This window comes from Pelodiscus sinensis, chromosome 19, assembly GCF_052426305.1.
Source record: "Pelodiscus sinensis isolate ZL-2025 chromosome 19, ASM5242630v1, whole genome shotgun sequence".
In the NCBI taxonomy this organism is placed as follows: Eukaryota; Metazoa; Chordata; order Testudines; family Trionychidae; genus Pelodiscus; species Pelodiscus sinensis.
In genome coordinates, this window is record NC_143070.1 from 7,205,584 (window position 1) to 7,229,846 (window position 24,263).

The window sequence follows — 24,263 nt, forward strand, 5'->3', positions numbered from 1 at the left end:
CTCTGTGCCCCGGCGGCCATTGCCACGTGGCTGATCCCCCCACCCCCCCTCTGCTGCTCCGCTTCCCTCACTGTGTTGTTTCATAGCTGGTCAATTTCACTCCCGTTTATTCTGTCCCCGCTGGCTCTGCAACGCTTTCACCCTGGTCAGTTTCACTTCTATTTCATTCTTGTCCCGCTGCGCTAGCTCTGCAACCCGAGTAATTGAAACTTCCACTCTGATCAGTTTCGCTTCTATTTCATTCTCGCCCCGCTGCACTGGCTCTGCAACCCCACTAAGCTAACTCCCCGCTCTGGTCAGTTTCACTACTATTTGTCTCGGCTCCCTCTGTGCCCCGGCGGCCATTGCCACGTGGCTAACCTCTCGCCCCCCCCTCCCTCTGCTGCTCCATTTCCCCCATTGTGTTGGCTCCTGCCTGGTCAGTTTCGCTCCCGTCCGTTCTGTCCCCGCTGGCTCTGCAGCCCCAGTGGTTTAGCCTCCCACTCTGATCGGTTTCGCCCGTGTCTGTTTCATTCTCGTCCCCTCCTGTCGATTTGTCCTGCCCCGGCGGCCATTGCCACGTGGCTGACCCCCCCACCCCCCCCTCTGCTGCTCCGCTTCCCCCATTGTGCTGGCTCATAGCTGATCAATTTCACTCCCGTTTATTCCGTCCCCGCTGGCTCTGCAACCCTTTCACCCTGGTCAGTTTCACTTCTATTTCATTCTTGTCCCGCTGCGCTAGCTCTGCAACCCGAGTAATTGAAACTTCCACTCTGATCAGTTTCGCTTCTATTTCATTCTCGTCCCGCTGCGCTGGCTCTGCAACCCCACTAAGCTAACTCCCCACTCTGGTCAGTTTCACTCCTATTTGTCTCGGCTCCCTCTGTGCCCCGGCGGCCATTTCCACGTGGCTAACCTCCCCCCCCCCCCTCCCTCTGCTGCTCCACTTCCTACCTAGTCGATTTCACTCCCGTCTATTTTATCCCCGCTGGCTCTGCAACCTGAGTAAGCTGGCCTTCCACTCCGGTCAGTTTCACTTTTGTCTATTTCGTTCTCGTCCCCGCTGCGCTGGCTCTGCAACCCCACTAAGCTAACTTCCCACTCTGGTCAGTCTCGCTCCCGTTTGTTTGTCTCCGCTCTCTCTGTGCCCCGGCGGCCTTTGCCACGTGGCCCGCCCCCCGCCTCCCGCCCCTGCTGCTCGGCCACCCCCCCCCCTCGTTTTTACTATTATTTATTCTTCTCTGTCAACTTTGCTTGGGGATTTGGTTTCTGACTCAGGTGTTTTACTGGGCTGACTACTGGGGTTGTGTGTTGGAGCAATCGTTATCGCTGCTAAATACTGTGGTACCTGGCGATTTCTCCAACGCAGACCCCCCTGGCCCTCTGAGAGGCCGCCTCCTGGCCCCTTGGTCCCCTCTGGGACCACCGCAGCCGGAGGCCCCCTGCCCTGTTCCCCTCCCCCCCGGTCGGGTGTCTCTGTGCTCTATCTTTCAGCATGTCGAGACGCCCTGCCAGCCCCGCGAATGCCGCGTCAGGGGACTCCAGCTCCTCCGACTGCTTCCTGTGGCGACCTGTCAGGATGGGAACCAGACGGCACCCGCCAGGCCTGATGCCCAGTGACCTGCCCAGAGCCCGGACACCACCAGATGCCAGAGGGCCCCCCCGAGAGCCGTGCGACGTCCAACACCCCGGGGCCGGAGACGCGATACCATCGTTCCAGCCCCCGCCGGTTCCAGATGCCAGCTCCAGCCCGGCCCGCTGTGGCCCTGCCGCCATGCCACCCGCAGTCCTTCCCTCCCTCCCTTCCTCCGCTGTCGACTGGGCGCTCCCGCTAGACCTGGACAGCAACTTTGCCCCCTGCTTTGCTGGGTCCGGGGTGTCCCCTATTGGAGGGGACACCGACCGATTTAACCATGTCTGGACCCCGCACCAGGAGGAGATCGCCCTGCTAAGCCCCCCCCAAACGCTGCTACCTGTAATTCCTTCCCCACCCCTGACCTGGGACTTAGTCTGCTGGCCCAACTCTGCCAGCCCCATCCTGCCTGAGGCCCTGGAGGTGTGGTCTCCCTCGTGGCCCCCTCCATCTCCAGTCCCTACCCCTGCCACATTAGGTCTACAGCCCCAGTCTCCCCTGAGCTCCAATACCTCCCCCCTATGCTCTGACCCAGACACCGCCAGCCCGGAACAATCTCCCCGGGCGGCCCAGAGCGACCAGCCATCCCCAACCCACGCTCCCGCTCCTGCCCGCACGGCTACCGCTCCGAGCACGGCTACCTGCGCTGTCGCCTCGTATGCCGATGCCGTTAGGGCCAATCTCTCAGGGAGTACCTCCAGCTCAGGGAGTGCTACCAACCCCAGGGGACCCCGCAGACATAGCGCGGGGACCCCACCGCCCCACGTCCCAACACCAGTCACAAGGGCTGCCGGCTTGAGACCAATTAGAACATGCCGGCAGCAAGCAATTCCCGTCGCACTGCTCTCGGAGCGCTGCTCCAGTGACTCCCCCTCCCCCATCTGGTCAGGTAGTGACGACTCGGCGTCCTCCCCCTCCTATGTTCCTGACCCCCTGCCTCCCCGTACTCGCCCGAGGCGGGAACCCCGTATCCCCCCACCCAGCGACGAGTTCCAGGGGCTCGCACTCATCGAGTTCCCTATCCCTAAGAATCGCCCCGCCTGCCCATGCTGCTCCACCTACAAGGGGCTCACAACCACCACCTCTCTGCGCCAGCACATAAGGCAAGTGCACAAAAAGAAGGTGGGCTTCCGCTGTGCCCACTGTGCCAAGCCTTTCTTAGCCCTAGCGGGGTGTAAGGTCCACCAGTCACGGTGCCCTGCCCTCCCTAGGGGAACACCTGCCAGCTCACCCCTAGAGCAAGGACCCTCCCCAGACCGCTTAGCCACAACCTCGCCTCCACCAACCACGCCTGCCACTCCAAGCCAGGAGCCCGTTATCCCCCAAGACCCAAACAGCCACGGGTCCTCTTCTAGCCGCAGTTCCGCCGTTAGCGGCAGGCCCCCTAGGCCCTCCAGAATCCCCACCCTCCTCCAGCCCCACCAGCGAACCGCAGCCTCCGTCAGCCTCGCTAACCTGTCCCAGACGGTTCGGGAATACGTCCGAGGCGTGAGGCTCAACGTGGCGGAGAGACGGACCAGCGCCCCTCCGCGGCTCCAGCCCTACTGCCCTCCCTCACGAGACAACAACACCAGGTGCCGACCCGGCCAGAGGGAGGGACCCAGCCAGACCCGTGGAGGAGACAGCACCAGCAGTCGCCCTCCTGCCGCCCCCAGTAGTCGCCATAACGCACCCAGATCCGGTACCTCTCGCCCGCCTCCTGTTCCAGACCACAGACCCGCCGCACGCCGCGACGACCCTCGCCCTGCTCTGGACGCCCCAGAGCAGCGCCGCACCACCGTGCACGCCCCTCTGACTCCTGCCGCCCCCAGTAGTCGCCACGGCGCACCAAGATCCAGCGCCGGACTCGCCGCCGACACCGCTCTCCCGCCTCCTGCTCCAGACCACAGACCCACCGCACGCCGTGATGACCCGCGCTCTGCTCTGGACGCTCCAGAGCAGCGCCGCGCCACCGCACACACCTCCCCGACTCCCGACCCAGGGGAACACCGGGCTCCTGCCGCCTCACCCGCCGTACCCGAGACTGCACAACCAGACAGCCAGCGGGTGAGGGGCAACCGAGAACGCACTGCCACCGCCTGGCAGCTCCTCTGGATAGAGGAATTGACAGACGCAAACTCCTTCCGTGACCTGGAAGACGTGGTCAAGAGACTCACGGAGGAGCTAGCAGAGGGACTCGTGCCCCAGGAACAAGCCCCGACCCGTACGCAGCATCCCCGACGCGGACCCCCGGCACCGAGACCCAACCCCGAAGCCGCCATAAACAACAGAAGAGACGACACGATAGCTGCCACCCGCCTCCAGCGCCTGTACCGGTCCAACCGTCCCAAGGCGATGAGGGAGATCCTCGAGGAACCCTCGCCATTCTGCGACGTTCCCGCAGACCGCCTACACGCCTACTTTTCCGACGTCTTTGACCATGCAGCATGCCCCGAGACCCACCGCCCAGACTGCTTGCCCCGGCTGCCCCGTGTCGACTCCGCAGACGACCTGGAACGTGACTTTACCCCTAAAGAGGTGTTTGCCAGGCTCACCAGGACCTCCAACACGGCACCGGGGAAAGACGGCATCAGGTACCAGGTGTTCAAGAAGCGTGACCCTGGTTGCCTCGTACTCGCCGCCATCTTCAACTTGTGCAAGCAGTTCCGGCGTATCCCCAGCGCCTGGAAGTCGTCCATGACGGTTCTGCTCTATAAGAAGGGCGACCGGCAAGACCCTGGGAACTGGAGACCCATCTCCCTCTCCAGCACCATTTACAAACTTTACACCAGCTGCCTCGCCGCGAGACTTACGGACTGGGCGGTGAGCGGAGGTGCCATCAGCGCCGCCCAGAAGGGCTTCATGTCCTGCGAGGGGTGCTACGAGCACAACTACGTGCTGCAGGCGGCCATCCAGTCAGCCAGACGGCGGCAAAAGCAGTGCGCCATGGCTTGGCTGGACCTTTCCAACGCCTTCGGGTCCATCCCCCACCACCTCATCTTCGACACACTGCGGGAATTTGGCCTTCCGGACTTTTTTCTCCATCTACTCAGGGACTTATACAGTGACTGTACCACCACCATCCGCGCCGAAGAAGGCGAGACCGCCCCCATCCTCCTCAGGCGGGGGGTCAAACAGGGCTGCCCCCTCAGCCCCATTGTATTCAACCTGGCCATGGAACCGCTCCTGCGCGCCATGGCGAATAGCCCCGCCGGCTTCAACCTCTACGGCGAAAAGATCAGCGCCCTGGCCTACGCCGACGACCTCGTTCTCCTGGCCGACAACCCAGAGGGCCTCCGCGTACTCCTGGAGGTCGCCAGCCACGCGGCCGAATGGATGGGCCTGCGCTTCAACGCCAGGAAGTGCGCCTCTCTGCACATCTCTGGCAACGCCGGCGCCCCGGTACACCCGACGCAGTTCGAAATCCAGGGGGAACCCATGACCACCCTGGCCGACGGTGAATCATACTTGCACCTCGGCACGCCGACCGGCATCCGCGTCCAACAGACCCCGACGGCAACCATCGACGGGATTCTCGAGGACGCCAAAAAGATTGACGGCTCCCTGCTCGCCCCTTGGCAAAAGATCAACGCGCTAAACACTTTCCTCATCCCCCGCATCCCCTTTGCTCTCAGGGGCTCTGCTGTCGCCAAGGGGCCTCTGAACAAGGCAGACCGCGCCATCCGGCAGCTGGTCCGGAAATGGCTATACCTCCCCCAAAGGGCCAGCTCCGACATCATCTACATCCCACACAGACAAGGGGGTGCCAACGTCCCGCGCATGGGAGACCTGTGCGACATCGCTACCGTGACCCACGCCTTCCGTCTCCTGACCTGCCCAGACCATAGAGTGCGCAGCATCGCGAGCGCCGCCCTGGAAGAGACCATCGGCAAGCGCGCCGCCAGGGCCCCCGCTCCGCAGGACATCGTCGCCTTCCTCAACGGTTCTCTCGAGAACAACCTAGGACGGCAAGGGGGAGAACTGTCCTCCCTCTGGTCCCGTGCCCGCGCCGCCACCCGCCGCCTGGGGAAGAGGATCGGCTGCCGCTGGACCTGGGCAGAGGAACGAGGCGAGATGGGCATCCTGATCCCGCGCGGAAACTCAGACCAGAACACCGTCGTCACGCCGCCCGCCCGTAAGATGCTGGAGAGAGTCCTAAAATCCACCCTCCGCTGCCTCTACGCCGAGAACCTGAAAAAGAAACCAGACCAGGGCAAGGTGTTTGAGGTATCCAGCAAGTGGACCGCCAGCAACCACTTCCTTTCCGGGGGGAGCTTCACCCGCTTCGCCGACTGGCGCTTCGTTCACAGGGCCCGCCTCAACTGCGTCCCCCTCAACGGAGCCGTCCGCTTCGGCAACCGGGACAAGCGATGCAGGCGCTGCGGCTACGAGAACGAGACCCTGCCCCACGTCCTCTGCGGCTGCGAGACGCATTCCGAGGCCTGGAGACTGCGCCACAACGCCATCCAGGCCCGCGTCGTCAAGGCCCTGCCCCCGACCCTGGGCACCGTTGCGGAGGACTCCACCGTCCCGGGCACCAACAGCCTCCTCCGTCCAGACATCGTTATCACTAACGAGGAGGCGAAGAAGATCGTCATGGTGGACGTGTCTGTCCCCTTCGAGAACCGGTCTGCGGCATTCCGGGCGGCCCGTCTGCGAAAGATCGCCAAATACACACCGCTGGCGGACACCCTGAGGGCGAGAGGGTACACGGTCGAGATCTACGCCCTGCTCGTCGGAGCGCTGGGGTCGTGGGACCCCCAGAACGAACCGGTGCTGGAAGCCTGCGGCATCGGAAGGAGGTACGCCGGCCTCATGAGGCGGCTTATGGTCTCCGACACCATCCGGTGGTCCCGCGACATCTACACGGAGCACGTCACGGGCCACCGCCAGTACCACAACGCGCAGGAACACTGAAGAGCACGGAACTTCGGGAGGGTTTTTTGTGGGGGGTCTCGAGTCTACGTCCTTCCCCCTTCTTTTTCCCTCCCACGAGACTGAGCCTTTGGCCCACCCCCGGGTGCGGCCCACAACCGTGCCAGAGGACAGGGATGCGGAAGAAGACGACGCCGTGGGACCCGACTGACTCTGAGGACTCTTGATACGGAGTCAGGACTTTGCTCCCTTGAACTTGAGACTTTGGCACTGGACCTTTGTTTTTGGACTTTGAAAGTTCCTGAGACTCTGAAACTGGACCTTTCCTCGAGCCTGGATTCTACCTCCTCGGACTTTGAGACTCTAAAACCAAACCTTGGTGCTCGGACTATTTCAATGGGCCTCTGGACTATATGCCCCGCTAGCCACAGCGGGACCAGTTGACTGTCGCTCGCCACAGGGGACAACAGGGGCCCCTCTATGGGTAATTTACCCCCCCCCCGGGGGCCCCATCCCCGGCAGACGCAGCAACGAGGCCAGAGAGGACAAGGATGCGGAGGAAGAGGAAGCCGAGGGACGAAAAAGGACTCGGTGTCACTTGACACCAGGGGAGGGCTTGTTTGGGGGCGCTGGTTCTGCTACCGCTCCCCCCCTCCCCCCAAGGACAATGCCTAAAGACCGTTTCAGAGGACAAGGGAGCTGAAGAAGAGGACGGCGAGGGACACAGAAGGACTAAGGACTCGGTGTCGTGGGACACCAGGGGAGGGTTTTTTTCCAGGGGGGTCTCCCACATTCCCCCCTTTTTTCCCTCCCCAGGGGCTAAGTTACAACCGCCCCCCACATACCCTGAAAAAGGGAACCAAGGGCCCATCGGCCCTCCCGAGACGTGCAATCTCCAGTGCACACCATCTCTCCACTCTGTCCATTGGGACACACTCAGGGACCCCTGAGCCCCCCAGCAAAAACCCTGACAAGGGTCGGACCCCGGGAGAGCCAGGCTCTGCCCACCCACGGGGTCCCGCATACCTATCTCTTCCCCACAACCCATCGGGGATACCAACACAGGGCACGGTAGGGGGTTCACTCACCCTAACCGTGCCCAGCCGCAACCCTGACAAGGGTCGGACCCCGGGAGAGCCGAGCTCTGCCCACCAACGGGGTCCCACGCTCATACCTCTCCCCCACAATCCCATTGGGGATGTCGGCACAGGTCACGGTAGGGAGTTCGCTCACCCTAACCGTACCCAGCCGCAACCATGCCAAGGATCAGACCCTGGGAGAGCCAAAGCTCTGCCCGTGCAAAGGGTCTTTCCCATACCTTTCCCCAGCAATCCTGCGGGGATGCTAGAATAGGACACACGGTGGGGCGCTCCACCTCCCTAAAACTTACAATTATAGCAACTCAAACCCTTCAGACCCCTATGCAGGGAAAGCGTCCCCACCCTACACCTTATACGCTACACGGATCTTCACCCAACCTCCTCCTACTCACGTCCGGGGGCCCCCACGCCTCCCCAATTACTACCTCCGGGTTCTTCAAACAGAACACCGCAACTCCCCCCCTCCCCCCATCGTCCCACGGGATCTAGATATATTCTGCACTCCCCACGCCAGGGGCACGACCGGCATCCCGGACGACGGGGATACCCCGCCAGCGGGTCCCACCCTAACCCCAAGCCCAACCCCGGACGTTCTCAATTGTCTGTAAACCACTGAATGCATGTTTGCTGTTTAAACATTATCTCAAATAAAGTCAATCTGTTCTTATCAGTTTAATATCTGATATGATCTCTATCTGAGATCTTTATATTAAATGGATTTTTGGAACAGGGGGTCGGAACAGGAGCTTGCTCCGTCCACTCCACGCATCGACCTGGTATTGCAGTACTTCCAGGAGCGGTGCACCTCCCCTCGGGGAGCCACCTGTGCGGTGCTAAAAATAGACCTGAGTGCCCTTTGGGGAAAGAGAAAGGAATTATTTAAAAAAAAAAAATGGCGTGTGTGTCTCAATAAAAAGTCCCCCAGAAAAATCTCTGCTGTGTGTGTGTGTGCCTGTGCGCCGGGGGCGGGGCGGGGCTGCGCTGTGCGTCTCCGGGGGGAGGTCTTGGCAAACCACCACCACAACAACAAGAAAGAGAAAGCAAAAAAACTCGCACACGCCCCCCCCCCCCCCCAAACAACCCCGCCCGCCGCAAGGTTTGTTTGCAAAGGCAGCCAGAGGAGGCAAGCCGCCGCTTTTTTTCTTTTCTTGTCTTTTATAACTAAATAAGCGTCCCCATACGAATCAGTGCAAGGAATGGGAGTGCCTGACTGACTGAAGAGAGAAGAGAAGAGAAGAGAAGAGAAGAGAAGAGAAGAGAAGAGAAGAGGTTTTCTTCAAAGGCAGGCAGCGGAGGCAAGCCGCCGCTTTTTTTCTTTTCTTGTCTTTTATAACTAAATAAGGGTCCCCATACGAATCAGTGCAAGGAATGGGAGTGCATGACTGACTGACGGACTGACTGACTGAAGGAGTGAGTGAGTGAGTGAGGGAGAGAAGAGGTTTTTTCAAAGGCAGCAGAGGCAAGCCGCCGCTTTTTTTTTTTTTTTTTTTTTTTTTAAATCAATCAAGGGGGAGTGAGTGAGTGAGTGAGTGCTTGGAAAAGCAGAGGCGGAGGCAGAAAGACTGCGGCCAAGCAGTCTGCGGGGCGTCGGCCTTGCCAGCGAGCTGTGGAGGAGCCCCGTTCACACCCCATTCACACCTGCCGCTCCTGCCGGCAGGGACGGGACGGGGCGGGGCGGGGCGTCGGACCCGCGAGCGGGGCTGTCAGGGAGCAGTTGACGAGCCCCGTTCAACACGGGACTATCCGCTTCTGCAGGCAGCTGAGCGGCCGGGTAAGCGAGGAGGAGGCGGGGGGGCGGAGCCCGCATGCAGATGACCGGCGGAGGCCGCCGGGAGGGAAGGAAGGAGGGAGGGAGGCGAGCGGGGCGCCGCCCGGAGGGCCCCCGGCGCCCGCCCCCAGCCGGGGCTCCCTGCTCCGAGGGAGGGGAGGCCGAAGGAGGCGCGCGGGGCGGGCGAGCCGGTGCGGTCCCCGTGAGCGAGGAGAGGGCGGCGGGCGGTGAGCGAGCGGGCGGGACTTAGAAAAATTTTATCCCCCGGCGCTGGGGGACGTCTTGGGAGGGGGAGAGTACGTCTGTGGGCGCCCTGAGGTAAGGGGGGCTGCGTGCGTGAGGGTGGGAGGGGGAGGGAGCCCCAGCCTGAGGGAGAGGGAGCGGGAGCCCCAGCCCCAGCCCCAGCCCCAGCCCCAGCCCCAGCCGAGAGTGTAGTATACAGGATGTCCCCACTCGCCGCTCTTCTGGGCTGCTAAATCTGCCGCTCGGCTGGAGGCCAGCCCAGTCGCTCTTTGCTCTGCTCTGCTCTGCTTTGCTGTTCCCGGACTGCCGTCCTCAGTCGGCCTGCATGGCATGGCAAGCAGAAGGAAGGAGTGTCTGCCCAGCCGAGGCCATGCCAAAGCCGCCGCCGCTAACACAGGCCGGCCGGCCGACCTGCTCGGCTGTCACCATGATGACGCCGGGCGCCAGGAGGAGCCATGCAGATGAACGCCGGCCAGCCAACCCGGCCCGCCGCGGGGAGCGGCCTCAGCAAGGTCTGGCGCCGGTCGCCGAGGGCGGGTTCCCAGGGGCGGTGGCCGAGCGTGGCCGGCGCACGCCCTCCGCCCCTGGGGCGCGGGAGCGTCGGCTGCAGGGCCCTGGCCGCCGAGCGGTGGCTCCGGAAGCCTGGCGACCGTCGCGGACGGGCGGCGCGCGACCGCCGGGCGCTCCCGGTAAGGCGGAGACGTGAGGGCGAGGGGGTACCTCGGACGGGGGGCGACGCAAGCCATCGCTTCTCGGCCTTTTGGCTAAGATCAACATTCTCTCGGAGCGCGACCCGCGGAAAGGTAGGGGTCGGGTCAGTAGGCTGTATTGGCGTCATAACGGTTCCCAAGTCAGTACCCTGACATACGCGGGGCGTTTCGCCTGACTGCCCAACGCTCGGCCCTTGCCTGGAAGCCTCGCATATGCTCCAGATCAATTAATATCTGTTCTTATCAGTTTAATATCTGATATGATCTCTATCTGAGATCTTTATATTAAATGGATTTTTGGAACAGGGGGTCGGAACAGGAGCTTGCTCCGTCCACTCCACGCATCGACCTGGTATTGCAGTACTTCCAGGAGCGGTGCACCTCCCCTCGGGGAGCTACCTGTGCGGTGCCAAAAATAGACCTGAGTGCCCTTTGGGGAAAGAGAAAGGAATTATTTAAAAAAAAAAAAAAAATGGCGTGTGTGTCTCAATAAAAAGTCCCCCAGAAAAATCTCTGCTGTGTGTGTGTGTGTGTGCCTGTGCGCCGGGGGCGGGGCTGCGCTGTGCGTCTCCGGGGGGAGGTCTTGGCAAACCACCACCACAACAACAAGAAAGAGAAAGCAAAAAAACTCGCACACGCCCCCCCCCCCCCAAACAACCCCGCCCGCCGCAAGGTTTGTTTGCAAAGGCAGCCAGAGGAGGCAAGCCGCCGCTTTTTTTCTTTTCTTGTCTTTTATAACTAAATAAGCGTCCCCATACGAATCAGTGCAAGGAATGGGAGTGCCTGACTGACTGAAGAGAGAAGAGAAGAGAAGAGAAGAGAAGAGAAGAGAAGAGAAGAGAAGAGAAGAGAAGAGAAGAGAAGAGGTTTTCTTCAAAGGCAGGCAGCGGAGGCAAGCCGCCGCTTTTTTTCTTTTCTTGTCTTTTATAACTAAATAAGGGTCCCCATACGAATCAGTGCAAGGAATGGGAGTGCATGACTGACTGACGGACTGACTGACTGAAGGAGTGAGTGAGTGAGTGAGGGAGAGAAGAGGTTTTTTCAAAGGCAGCAGAGGCAAGCCGCCGCTTTTTTTTTTTTTTTTTTTTTTTTTAAATCAATCAAGGGGGAGTGAGTGAGTGAGTGAGTGAGTGAGTGAGTGCTTGGAAAAGCAGAGGCGGAGGCAGAAAGACTGCGGCCAAGCAGTCTGCGGGGCGTCGGCCTTGCCAGCGAGCTGTGGAGGAGCCCCGTTCACACCCCATTCACACCTGCCGCTCCTGCCGGCAGGGACGGGACGGGGCGGGGCGGGGCGTCGGACCCGCGAGCGGGGCTGTCAGGGAGCAGTTGACGAGCCCCGTTCAACACGGGACTATCCGCTTCTGCAGGCAGCTGAGCGGCCGGGTAAGCGAGGAGGAGGCGGGGGGGCGGAGCCCGCATGCAGATGACCGGCGGAGGCCGCCGGGAGGGAAGGAAGGAGGGAGGGAGGCGAGCGGGGCGCCGCCCGGAGGGCCCCCGGCGCCCGCCCCCAGCCGGGGCTCCCTGCTCCGAGGGAGGGGAGGCCGAAGGAGGCGCGCGGGGCGGGCGAGCCGGTGCGGTCCCCGTGAGCGAGGAGAGGGCGGCGGGCGGTGAGCGAGCGGGCGGGACTTAGAAAAATTTTATCCCCCGGCGCTGGGGGACGTCTTGGGAGGGGGAGAGTACGTCTGTGGGCGTCCTGAGGTAAGGGGGGCTGCGTGCGTGCGTGAGGGTGGGTGGGAGGGGGAGGGAGCCCCAGCCTGAGGGAGCGGGAGCGGGAGCCCCAGCCCCAGCCCCAGCCCCAGCCGAGAGTGTAGTATACAGGATGTCCCCACTCGCCGCTCTTCTGGGCTGCTAAATCTGCCGCTCGGCTGGAGGCCAGCCCAGTCGCTCTTTGCTCTGCTCTGCTCTGCTTTGCTGTTCCCGGACTGCCGTCCTCAGTCGGCCTGCATGGCATGGCAAGCAGAAGGAAGGAGTGTCTGCCCAGCCGAGGCCATGCCAAAGCCGCCGCCGCTAACACAGGCCGGCCGGCCGACCTGCTCGGCTGTCACCATGATGACGCCGGGCGCCAGGAGGAGCCATGCAGATGAACGCCGGCCAGCCAACCCGGCCCGCCGCGGGGAGCGGCCTCAGCAAGGTCTGGCGCCGGTCGCCGAGGGCGGGTTCCCAGGGGCGGTGGCCGAGCGTGGCCGGCGCACGCCCTCCGCCCCTGGGGCGCGGGAGCGTCGGCTGCAGGGCCCTGGCCGCCGAGCGGTGGCTCCGGAAGCCTGGCGACCGTCGCGGACGGGCGGCGCGCGACCGCCGGGCGCTCCCGGTAAGGCGGAGACGTGAGGGCGAGGGGGTACCTCGGACGGGGGGCGACGCAAGCCATCGCTTCTCGGCCTTTTGGCTAAGATCAACATTCTCTCGGAGCGCGACCCGCGGAAAGGTAGGGGTCGGGTCAGTAGGCTGTATTGGCGTCATAACGGTTCCCAAGTCAGTACCCTGACATACGCGGGGCGTTTCGCCTGACTGCCCAACGCTCGGCCCTTGCCTGGAAGCCTCGCATATGCTCCAGATCAATTAATATCTGTTCTTATCAGTTTAATATCTGATATGATCTCTATCTGAGATCTTTATATTAAATGGATTTTTGGAACAGGGGGTCGGAACAGGAGCTTGCTCCGTCCACTCCACGCATCGACCTGGTATTGCAGTACTTCCAGGAGCGGTGCACCTCCCCTCGGGGAGCCACCTGTGCGGTGCTAAAAATAGACCTGAGTGCCCTTTGGGGAAAGAGAAAGGAATTATTTAAAAAAAAAAAATGGCGTGTGTGTCTCAATAAAAAGTCCCCCAGAAAAATCTCTGCTGTGTGTGTGTGTGCCTGTGCGCCGGGGGCGGGGCGGGGCTGCGCTGTGCGTCTCCGGGGGGAGGTCTTGGCAAACCACCACCACAACAACAAGAAAGAGAAAGCAAAAAAACTCGCACACGCCCCCCCCCCCCCCCAAACAACCCCGCCCGCCGCAAGGTTTGTTTGCAAAGGCAGCCAGAGGAGGCAAGCCGCCGCTTTTTTTCTTTTCTTGTCTTTTATAACTAAATAAGCGTCCCCATACGAATCAGTGCAAGGAATGGGAGTGCCTGACTGACTGAAGAGAGAAGAGAAGAGAAGAGAAGAGAAGAGAAGAGAAGAGGTTTTCTTCAAAGGCAGGCAGCGGAGGCAAGCCGCCGCTTTTTTTCTTTTCTTGTCTTTTATAACTAAATAAGGGTCCCCATACGAATCAGTGCAAGGAATGGGAGTGCATGACTGACTGACGGACTGACTGACTGAAGGAGTGAGTGAGTGAGTGAGGGAGAGAAGAGGTTTTTTCAAAGGCAGCAGAGGCAAGCCGCCGCTTTTTTTTTTTTTTTTTTTTTTTTTAAATCAATCAAGGGGGAGTGAGTGAGTGAGTGAGTGCTTGGAAAAGCAGAGGCGGAGGCAGAAAGACTGCGGCCAAGCAGTCTGCGGGGCGTCGGCCTTGCCAGCGAGCTGTGGAGGAGCCCCGTTCACACCCCATTCACACCTGCCGCTCCTGCCGGCAGGGACGGGACGGGGCGGGGCGGGGCGTCGGACCCGCGAGCGGGGCTGTCAGGGAGCAGTTGACGAGCCCCGTTCAACACGGGACTATCCGCTTCTGCAGGCAGCTGAGCGGCCGGGTAAGCGAGGAGGAGGCGGGGGGGCGGAGCCCGCATGCAGATGACCGGCGGAGGCCGCCGGGAGGGAAGGAAGGAGGGAGGGAGGCGAGCGGGGCGCCGCCCGGAGGGCCCCCGGCGCCCGCCCCCAGCCGGGGCTCCCTGCTCCGAGGGAGGGGAGGCCGAAGGAGGCGCGCGGGGCGGGCGAGCCGGTGCGGTCCCCGTGAGCGAGGAGAGGGCGGCGGGCGGTGAGCGAGCGGGCGGGACTTAGAAAAATTTTATCCCCCGGCGCTGGGGGACGTCTTGGGAGGGGGAGAGTACGTCTGTGGGCGCCCTGAGGTAAGGGGGGCTGCGTGCGTGAGGGTGGGAGGGGGAGGGAGCCCCAGCCTGAGGGAGAGGGAGCGGGAGCCCCAGCCCCAGCCCCAGCCCCAGCCCCAGCCCCAGCCGAGAGTGTAGTATACAGGATGTCCCCACTCGCCGCTCTTCTGGGCTGCTAAATCTGCCGCTCGGCTGGAGGCCAGCCCAGTCGCTCTTTGCTCTGCTCTGCTCTGCTTTGCTGTTCCCGGACTGCCGTCCTCAGTCGGCCTGCATGGCATGGCAAGCAGAAGGAAGGAGTGTCTGCCCAGCCGAGGCCATGCCAAAGCCGCCGCCGCTAACACAGGCCGGCCGGCCGACCTGCTCGGCTGTCACCATGATGACGCCGGGCGCCAGGAGGAGCCATGCAGATGAACGCCGGCCAGCCAACCCGGCCCGCCGCGGGGAGCGGCCTCAGCAAGGTCTGGCGCCGGTCGCCGAGGGCGGGTTCCCAGGGGCGGTGGCCGAGCGTGGCCGGCGCACGCCCTCCGCCCCTGGGGCGCGGGAGCGTCGGCTGCAGGGCCCTGGCCGCCGAGCGGTGGCTCCGGAAGCCTGGCGACCGTCGCGGACGGGCGGCGCGCGACCGCCGGGCGCTCCCGGTAAGGCGGAGACGTGAGGGCGAGGGGGTACCTCGGACGGGGGGCGACGCAAGCCATCGCTTCTCGGCCTTTTGGCTAAGATCAAGTGTAGTATCTGTTCTTATCAGTTTAATATCTGATATGATCTCTATCTGAGATCTTTATATTAAATGGATTTTTGGAACAGGGGGTCGGAACAGGAGCTTGCTCCGTCCACTCCACGCATCGACCTGGTATTGCAGTACTTCCAGGAGCGGTGCACCTCCCCTCGGGGAGCCACCTGTGCGGTGCTAAAAATAGACCTGAGTGCCCTTTGGGGAAAGAGAAAGGAATTATTTAAAAAAAAAAAATGGCGTGTGTGTCTCAATAAAAAGTCCCCCAGAAAAATCTCTGCTGTGTGTGTGTGTGCCTGTGCGCCGGGGGCGGGGCGGGGCTGCGCTGTGCGTCTCCGGGGGGAGGTCTTGGCAAACCACCACCACAACAACAAGAAAGAGAAAGCAAAAAAACTCGCACACGCCCCCCCCCCCCCCAAACAACCCCGCCCGCCGCAAGGTTTGTTTGCAAAGGCAGCCAGAGGAGGCAAGCCGCCGCTTTTTTTCTTTTCTTGTCTTTTATAACTAAATAAGCGTCCCCATACGAATCAGTGCAAGGAATGGGAGTGCCTGACTGACTGAAGAGAGAAGAGAAGAGAAGAGAAGAGAAGAGAAGAGGTTTTCTTCAAAGGCAGGCAGCGGAGGCAAGCCGCCGCTTTTTTTCTTTTCTTGTCTTTTATAACTAAATAAGGGTCCCCATACGAATCAGTGCAAGGAATGGGAGTGCATGACTGACTGACGGACTGACTGACTGAAGGAGTGAGTGAGTGAGTGAGGGAGAGAAGAGGTTTTTTCAAAGGCAGCAGAGGCAAGCCGCCGCTTTTTTTTTTTTTTTTTTTTTTTTAAATCAATCAAGGGGGAGTGAGTGAGTGAGTGAGTGAGTGCTTGGAAAAGCAGAGGCGGAGGCAGAAAGACTGCGGCCAAGCAGTCTGCGGGGCGTCGGCCTTGCCAGCGAGCTGTGGAGGAGCCCCGTTCACACCCCATTCACACCTGCCGCTCCTGCCGGCAGGGACGGGACGGGGCGGGGCGGGGCGTCGGACCCGCGAGCGGGGCTGTCAGGGAGCAGTTGACGAGCCCCGTTCAACACGGGACTATCCGCTTCTGCAGGCAGCTGAGCGGCCGGGTAAGCGAGGAGGAGGCGGGGGGGCGGAGCCCGCATGCAGATGACCGGCGGAGGCCGCCGGGAGGGAAGGAAGGAGGGAGGGAGGCGAGCGGGGCGCCGCCCGGAGGGCCCCCGGCGCCCGCCCCCAGCCGGGGCTCCCTGCTCCGAGGGAGGGGAGGCCGAAGGAGGCGCGCGGGGCGGGCGAGCCGGTGCGGTCCCCGTGAGCGAGGAGAGGGCGGCGGGCGGTGAGCGAGCGGGCGGGACTTAGAAAAATTTTATTCCCCGGCGCTGGGGGACGTCTTGGGAGGGGGAGAGTACGTCTGTGGGCGCCCTGAGGTAAGGGGGGCTGCGTGCGTGAGGGTGGGAGGGGGAGGGAGCCCCAGCCTGAGGGAGAGGGAGCGGGAGCCCCAGCCCCAGCCCCAGCCCCAGCCCCAGCCCCAGCCCCAGCCGAGAGTGTAGTATACAGGATGTCCCCACTCGCCGCTCTTCTGGGCTGCTAAATCTGCCGCTCGGCTGGAGGCCAGCCCAGTCGCTCTTTGCTCTGCTCTGCTCTGCTTTGCTGTTCCCGGACTGCCGTCCTCAGTCGGCCTGCATGGCATGGCAAGCAGAAGGAAGGAGTGTCTGCCCAGCCGAGGCCATGCCAAAGCCGCCGCCGCTAACACAGGCCGGCCGGCCGACCTGCTCGGCTGTCACCATGATGACGCCGGGCGCCAGGAGGAGCCATGCAGATGAACGCCGGCCAGCCAACCCGGCCCGCCGCGGGGAGCGGCCTCAGCAAGGTCTGGCGCCGGTCGCCGAGGGCGGGTTCCCAGGGGCGGTGGCCGAGCGTGGCCGGCGCACGCCCTCCGCCCCTGGGGCGCGGGAGCGTCGGCTGCAGGGCCCTGGCCGCCGAGCGGTGGCTCCGGAAGCCTGGCGACCGTCGCGGACGGGCGGCGCGCGACCGCCGGGCGCTCCCGGTAAGGCGGAGACGTGAGGGCGAGGGGGTACCTCGGACGGGGGGCGACGCAAGCCATCGCTTCTCGGCCTTTTGGCTAAGATCAAGTGGGGCGCTCCACCTCCCTAAACTTACAATTATAGCAACTTAAACCCTTCAGACCCCTATGCAGGGAAAGCGTCCCCACCCTACACCTTATACGCTACACGGATCTTCACCCAACCTCCTCCTACTCACGTCCGGGGGCCCCCACGCCTCCCCAATTACTACCTCCGGGTTCTTCAAACAGAACACCGCAACTCCCCCCCTCCCCCCATCGTCCCACGGGATCTAGATATATTCTGCACTCCCCACGCCAGGGGCACGACCGGCATCCCGGACGACGGGGATACCCCGCCAGCGGGTCCCACCCTAACCCCAAACCCGACCCCGGACGTTTTCAATTGTCTGTAAACCACTGAATGCATGTTTGCTGTTTAAACATTATCTCAAATAAAGTCAATCTGTTCTTATCAGTTTAATATCTGATATGATCTCTATCTGAGATCTTTATATTAAATGGATTTTTGGAACAGGGGGTCGGAACAGGAGCTTGCTCCGTCCACTCCACGCATCGACCTGGTATTGCAGTACTTCCAGGAGCGGTGCACCTCCCCTCGGGGAGCCACCTGTGCGGTGCTAAAAATAGACCTGAGTGCCCTTTGGGGAAAGAGAAAGGAATTATTTAAAAAAAAAAAATGGCGTGTGTGTCTCAATAAAAAGTCCCCCAGAAAAATCTCTGCTGTGTGTGTGTGTGCCTGTGCGCCGGGGGCGGGGCGGGGCTGCGCTGTGCGTCTCCGGGGGGAGGTCTTGGCAAACCACCACCACAACAACAAGAAAGAGAAAGCAAAAAAACTCGCACACGCCCCCCCCCCCCCCAAACAACCCCGCCCGCCGCAAGGTTTGTTTGCAAAGGCAGCCAGAGGAGGCAAGCCGCCGCTTTTTTTCTTTTCTTGTCTTTTATAACTAAATAAGCGTCCCCATACGAATCAGTGCAAGGAATGGGAGTGCCTGACTGACTGAAGAGAGAAGAGAAGAGAAGAGAAGAGAAGAGAAGAGGTTTTCTTCAAAGGCAGGCAGCGGAGGCAAGCCGCCGCTTTTTTTCTTTTCTTGTCTTTTATAACTAAATAAGGGTCCCCATACGAATCAGTGCAAGGAATGGGAGTGCATGACTGACTGACGGACTGACTGACTGAAGGAGTGAGTGAGTGAGTGAGGGAGAGAAGAGGTTTTTTCAAAGGCAGCAGAGGCAAGCCGCCGCTTTTTTTTTTTTTTTTTTTTTTTTTTAAATCAATCAAGGGGGAGTGAGTGAGTGAGTGAGTGCTTGGAAAAGCAGAGGCGGAGGCAGAAAGACTGCGGCCAAGCAGTCTGCGGGGCGTCGGCCTTGCCAGCGAGCTGTGGAGGAGCCCCGTTCACACCCCATTCACACCTGCCGCTCCTGCCGGCAGGGACGGGACGGGGCGGGGCGGGGCGTCGGACCCGCGAGCGGGGCTGTCAGGGAGCAGTTGACGAGCCCCGTTCAACACGGGACTATCCGCTTCTGCAGGCAGCTGAGCGGCCGGGTAAGCGAGGAGGAGGCGGGGGGGCGGAGCCCGCATGCAGATGACCGGCGGAGGCCGCCGGGAGGGAAGGAAGGAGGGAGGGAGGCGAGCGGGGCGCCGCCCGGAGGGCCCCCGGCGCCCGCCCCCAGCCGGGGCTCCCTGCTCCGAGGGAGGGGAGGCCGAAGGAGGCGCGCGGGGCGGGCGAGCCGGTGCGGTCCCCGTGAGCGAGGAGAGGGCGGCGGGCGGTGAGCGAGCGGGCGGGACTTAGAAAAATTTTATCCCCCGGCGCTGGGGGACGTCTTGGGAGGGGGAGAGTACGTCTGTGGGCGCCCTGAGGTAAGGGGGGCTGCGTGCGTGAGGGTGGGAGGGGGAGGGAGCCCCAGCCTGAGGGAGAGGGAGCGGGAGCCCCAGCCCCAGCCCCAGCCCCAGCCCCAGCCCCAGCCGAGAGTGTAGTATACAGGATGTCCCCACTCGCCGCTCTTCTGGGCTGCTAAATCTGCCGCTCGGCTGGAGGCCAGCCCAGTCGCTCTTTGCTCTGCTCTGCTCTGCTTTGCTGTTCCCGGACTGCCGTCCTCAGTCGGCCTGCATGGCATGGCAAGCAGAAGGAAGGAGTGTCTGCCCAGCCGAGGCCATGCCAAAGCCGCCGCCGCTAACACAGGCCGGCCGGCCGACCTGCTCGGCTGTCACCATGATGACGCCGGGCGCCAGGAGGAGCCATGCAGATGAACGCCGGCCAGCCAACCCGGCCCGCCGCGGGGAGCGGCCTCAGCAAGGTCTGGCGCCGGTCGCCGAGGGCGGGTTCCCAGGGGCGGTGGCCGAGCGTGGCCGGCGCACGCCCTCCGCCCCTGGGGCGCGGGAGCGTCGGCTGCAGGGCCCTGGCCGCCGAGCGGTGGCTCCGGAAGCCTGGCGACCGTCGCGGACGGGCGGCGCGCGACCGCCGGGCGCTCCCGGTAAGGCGGAGACGTGAGGGCGAGGGGGTACCTCGGACGGGGGGCGACGCAAGCCATCGCTTCTCGGCCTTTTGGCTAAGATCAAGTGTAGTATCTGTTCTTATCAGTTTAATATCTGATATGATCTCTATCTGAGATCTTTATATTAAATGGATTTTTGGAACAGGGGGTCGGAACAGGAGCTTGCTCCGTCCACTCCACGCATCGACCTGGTATTGCAGTACTTCCAGGAGCGGTGCACCTCCCCTCGGGGAGCCACCTGTGCGGTGCTAAAAATAGACCTGAGTGCCCTTTGGGGAAAGAGAAAGGAATTATTTAAAAAAAAAAAATGGCGTGTGTGTCTCAATAAAAAGTCCCCCAGAAAAATCTCTGCTGTGTGTGTGTGTGCCTGTGCGCCGGGGGCGGGGCGGGGCTGCGCTGTGCGTCTCCGGGGGGAGGTCTTGGCAAACCACCACCACAACAACAAGAAAGAGAAAGCAAAAAAACTCGCACACGCCCCCCCCCCCCCCCAAACAACCCCGCCCGCCGCAAGGTTTGTTTGCAAAGGCAGCCAGAGGAGGCAAGCCGCCGCTTTTTTTCTTTTCTTGTCTTTTATAACTAAATAAGCGTCCCCATACGAATCAGTGCAAGGAATGGGAGTGCCTGACTGACTGAAGAGAGAAGAGAAGAGAAGAGAAGAGAAGAGAAGAGGTTTTCTTCAAAGGCAGGCAGCGGAGGCAAGCCGCCGCTTTTTTTCTTTTCTTGTCTTTTATAACTAAATAAGGGTCCCCATACGAATCAGTGCAAGGAATGGGAGTGCATGACTGACTGACGGACTGACTGACTGAAGGAGTGAGTGAGTGAGTGAGGGAGAGAAGAGGTTTTTTCAAAGGCAGCAGAGGCAAGCCGCCGCTTTTTTTTTTTTTTTTTTTTTTTTTAAATCAATCAAGGGGGAGTGAGTGAGTGAGTGAGTGCTTGGAAAAGCAGAGGCGGAGGCAGAAAGACTGCGGCCAAGCAGTCTGCGGGGCGTCGGCCTTGCCAGCGAGCTGTGGAGGAGCCCCGTTCACACCCCATTCACACCTGCCGCTCCTGCCGGCAGGGACGGGACGGGGCGGGGCGGGGCGTCGGACCCGCGAGCGGGGCTGTCAGGGAGCAGTTGACGAGCCCCGTTCAACACGGGACTATCCGCTTCTGCAGGCAGCTGAGCGGCCGGGTAAGCGAGGAGGAGGCGGGGGGGCGGAGCCCGCATGCAGATGACCGGCGGAGGCCGCCGGGAGGGAAGGAAGGAGGGAGGGAGGCGAGCGGGGCGCCGCCCGGAGGGCCCCCGGCGCCCGCCCCCAGCCGGGGCTCCCTGCTCCGAGGGAGGGGAGGCCGAAGGAGGCGCGCGGGGCGGGCGAGCCGGTGCGGTCCCCGTGAGCGAGGAGAGGGCGGCGGGCGGTGAGCGAGCGGGCGGGACTTAGAAAAATTTTATCCCCCGGCGCTGGGGGACGTCTTGGGAGGGGGAGAGTACGTCTGTGGGCGCCCTGAGGTAAGGGGGGCTGCGTGCGTGAGGGTGGGAGGGGGAGGGAGCCCCAGCCTGAGGGAGAGGGAGCGGGAGCCCCAGCCCCAGCCCCAGCCCCAGCCCCAGCCCCAGCCGAGAGTGTAGTATACAGGATGTCCCCACTCGCCGCTCTTCTGGGCTGCTAAATCTGCCGCTCGGCTGGAGGCCAGCCCAGTCGCTCTTTGCTCTGCTCTGCTCTGCTTTGCTGTTCCCGGACTGCCGTCCTCAGTCGGCCTGCATGGCATGGCAAGCAGAAGGAAGGAGTGTCTGCCCAGCCGAGGCCATGCCAAAGCCGCCGCCGCTAACACAGGCCGGCCGGCCGACCTGCTCGGCTGTCACCATGATGACGCCGGGCGCCAGGAGGAGCCATGCAGATGAACGCCGGCCAGCCAACCCGGCCCGCCGCGGGGAGCGGCCTCAGCAAGGTCTGGCGCCGGTCGCCGAGGGCGGGTTCCCAGGGGCGGTGGCCGAGCGTGGCCGGCGCACGCCCTCCGCCCCTGGGGCGCGGGAGCGTCGGCTGCAGGGCCCTGGCCGCCGAGCGGTGGCTCCGGAAGCCTGGCGACCGTCGCGGACGGGCGGCGCGCGACCGCCGGGCGCTCCCGGTAAGGCGGAGACGTGAGGGCGAGGGGGTACCTCGGACGGGGGGCGACGCAAGCCATCGCTTCTCGGCCTTTTGGCTAAGATCAAGTGTAGTATCTGTTCTTATCAGTTTAATATCTGATATGATCTCTATCTGAGATCTTTATATTAAATGGATTTTTGGAACAGGGGGTCGGAACAGGAGCTTGCTCCGTCCACTCCACGCATCGACCTGGTATTGCAGTACTTCCAGGAGCGGTGCACCTCCCCTCGGGGAGCCACCTGTGCGGTGCTAAAAATAGACCTGAGTGCCCTTTGGGGAAAGAGAAAGGAATTATTTAAAAAAAAAAAATGGCGTGTGTGTCTCAATAAAAAGTCCCCCAGAAAAATCTCTGCTGTGTGTGTGTGTGCCTGTGCGCCGGGGGCGGGGCGGGGCTGCGCTGTGCGTCTCCGGGGGGAGGTCTTGGCAAACCACCACCACAACAACAAGAAAGAGAAAGCAAAAAAACTCGCACACGCCCCCCCCCCCCCCAAACAACCCCGCCCGCCGCAAGGTTTGTTTGCAAAGGCAGCCAGAGGAGGCAAGCCGCCGCTTTTTTTCTTTTCTTGTCTTTTATAACTAAATAAGCGTCCCCATACGAATCAGTGCAAGGAATGGGAGTGCCTGACTGACTGAAGAGAGAAGAGAAGAGAAGAGAAGAGAAGAGAAGAGGTTTTCTTCAAAGGCAGGCAGCGGAGGCAAGCCGCCGCTTTTTTTCTTTTCTTGTCTTTTATAACTAAATAAGGGTCCCCATACGAATCAGTGCAAGGAATGGGAGTGCATGACTGACTGACGGACTGACTGACTGAAGGAGTGAGTGAGTGAGTGAGGGAGAGAAGAGGTTTTTTCAAAGGCAGCAGAGGCAAGCCGCCGCTTTTTTTTTTTTTTTTTTTTTTTTTAAATCAATCAAGGGGGAGTGAGTGAGTGAGTGAGTGAGTGCTTGGAAAAGCAGAGGCGGAGGCAGAAAGACTGCGGCCAAGCAGTCTGCGGGGCGTCGGCCTTGCCAGCGAGCTGTGGAGGAGCCCCGTTCACACCCCATTCACACCTGCCGCTCCTGCCGGCAGGGACGGGACGGGGCGGGGCGGGGCGTCGGACCCGCGAGCGGGGCTGTCAGGGAGCAGTTGACGAGCCCCGTTCAACACGGGACTATCCGCTTCTGCAGGCAGCTGAGCGGCCGGGTAAGCGAGGAGGAGGCGGGGGGGCGGAGCCCGCATGCAGATGACCGGCGGAGGCCGCCGGGAGGGAAGGAAGGAGGGAGGGAGGCGAGCGGGGCGCCGCCCGGAGGGCCCCCGGCGCCCGCCCCCAGCCGGGGCTCCCTGCTCCGAGGGAGGGGAGGCCGAAGGAGGCGCGCGGGGCGGGCGAGCCGGTGCGGTCCCCGTGAGCGAGGAGAGGGCGGCGGGCGGTGAGCGAGCGGGCGGGACTTAGAAAAATTTTATCCCCCGGCGCTGGGGGACGTCTTGGGAGGGGGAGAGTACGTCTGTGGGCGCCCTGAGGTAAGGGGGGCTGCGTGCGTGAGGGTGGGAGGGGGAGGGAGCCCCAGCCTGAGGGAGAGGGAGCGGGAGCCCCAGCCCCAGCCCCAGCCCCAGCCCCAGCCGAGAGTGTAGTATACAGGATGTCCCCACTCGCCGCTCTTCTGGGCTGCTAAATCTGCCGCTCGGCTGGAGGCCAGCCCAGTCGCTCTTTGCTCTGCTCTGCTCTGCTTTGCTGTTCCCGGACTGCCGTCCTCAGTCGGCCTGCATGGCATGGCAAGCAGAAGGAAGGAGTGTCTGCCCAGCCGAGGCCATGCCAAAGCCGCCGCCGCTAACACAGGCCGGCCGGCCGACCTGCTCGGCTGTCACCATGATGACGCCGGGCGCCAGGAGGAGCCATGCAGATGAACGCCGGCCAGCCAACCCGGCCCGCCGCGGGGAGCGGCCTCAGCAAGGTCTGGCGCCGGTCGCCGAGGGCGGGTTCCCAGGGGCGGTGGCCGAGCGTGGCCGGCGCACGCCCTCCGCCCCTGGGGCGCGGGAGCGTCGGCTGCAGGGCCCTGGCCGCCGAGCGGTGGCTCCGGAAGCCTGGCGACCGTCGCGGACGGGCGGCGCGCGACCGCCGGGCGCTCCCGGTAAGGCGGAGACGTGAGGGCGAGGGGGTACCTCGGACGGGGGGCGACGCAAGCCATCGCTTCTCGGCCTTTTGGCTAAGATCAAGTGTAGTATCTGTTCTTATCAGTTTAATATCTGATATGATCTCTATCTGAGATCTTTATATTAAATGGATTTTTGGAACAGGGGGTCGGAACAGGAGCTTGCTCCGTCCACTCCACGCATCGACCTGGTATTGCAGTACTTCCAGGAGCGGTGCACCTCCCCTCGGGGAGCCACCTGTGCGGTGCTAAAAATAGACCTGAGTGCCCTTTGGGGAAAGAGAAAGGAATTATTTAAAAAAAAAAAATGGCGTGTGTGTCTCAATAAAAAGTCCCCCAGAAAAATCTCTGCTGTGTGTGTGTGTGCCTGTGCGCCGGGGGCGGGGCGGGGCTGCGCTGTGCGTCTCCGGGGGGAGGTCTTGGCAAACCACCACCACAACAACAAGAAAGAGAAAGCAAAAAAACTCGCACACGCCCCCCCCCCCCC

The 24,263-nt window shown here is 62.3% G+C and overlaps 1 protein-coding gene, 6 non-coding genes and 2 pseudogenes across 7 annotated transcripts; all 9 read left to right on the forward strand.

Annotated features, from left to right (window-relative positions):
- The first annotated feature begins 1,212 nt into the window (after positions 1-1,212).
- On the forward strand, positions 1,213-8,343 carry LOC149522114 (uncharacterized). The gene has a single exon (XM_089770722.1). The coding sequence runs from the start codon at positions 1,475-1,477 to the stop codon at positions 6,506-6,508; it is 5,034 nt and encodes a 1,677-aa protein (XP_089626848.1). The 5' UTR covers positions 1,213-1,474; the 3' UTR covers positions 6,509-8,343.
- Positions 8,190-8,376, forward strand: LOC149522115 (U2 spliceosomal RNA). The gene has a single exon (XR_016347475.1). It is a non-coding gene; the product is annotated as a U2 spliceosomal RNA (small nuclear RNA).
- A 2,122-nt stretch (positions 8,377-10,498) lies between these two features.
- On the forward strand, positions 10,499-10,673 carry LOC149522116 (U2 spliceosomal RNA; annotated as a pseudogene).
- Positions 10,674-12,824: 2,151 nt separating this feature from the next.
- On the forward strand, positions 12,825-12,999 carry LOC142825895 (U2 spliceosomal RNA; annotated as a pseudogene).
- A 1,935-nt stretch (positions 13,000-14,934) lies between these two features.
- On the forward strand, positions 14,935-15,125 carry LOC142825890 (U2 spliceosomal RNA). Its single transcript, XR_012900217.1, has one exon. It is a non-coding gene; the product is annotated as a U2 spliceosomal RNA (small nuclear RNA).
- Positions 15,126-17,454: 2,329 nt separating this feature from the next.
- Positions 17,455-17,641, forward strand: LOC149522117 (U2 spliceosomal RNA). Its single transcript, XR_016347476.1, has one exon. It is a non-coding gene; the product is annotated as a U2 spliceosomal RNA (small nuclear RNA).
- Positions 17,642-19,571: 1,930 nt separating this feature from the next.
- Positions 19,572-19,762, forward strand: LOC149522118 (U2 spliceosomal RNA). Its single transcript, XR_016347464.1, has one exon. It is a non-coding gene; the product is annotated as a U2 spliceosomal RNA (small nuclear RNA).
- A 1,930-nt stretch (positions 19,763-21,692) lies between these two features.
- Positions 21,693-21,883, forward strand: LOC149522119 (U2 spliceosomal RNA). The gene has a single exon (XR_016347465.1). It is a non-coding gene; the product is annotated as a U2 spliceosomal RNA (small nuclear RNA).
- Positions 21,884-23,810: 1,927 nt separating this feature from the next.
- On the forward strand, positions 23,811-24,001 carry LOC149522120 (U2 spliceosomal RNA). Its single transcript, XR_016347466.1, has one exon. It is a non-coding gene; the product is annotated as a U2 spliceosomal RNA (small nuclear RNA).
- The last annotated feature ends 262 nt before the right edge of the window (positions 24,002-24,263 follow it).

Coding starts and splice junctions, on each gene's coding strand:
- LOC149522114 (XM_089770722.1), top strand. CDS start 1,475: ATGTCGAGACGCCCTGCCAGCCCCGCGAATGCCGCGTCAGGGGACTCC.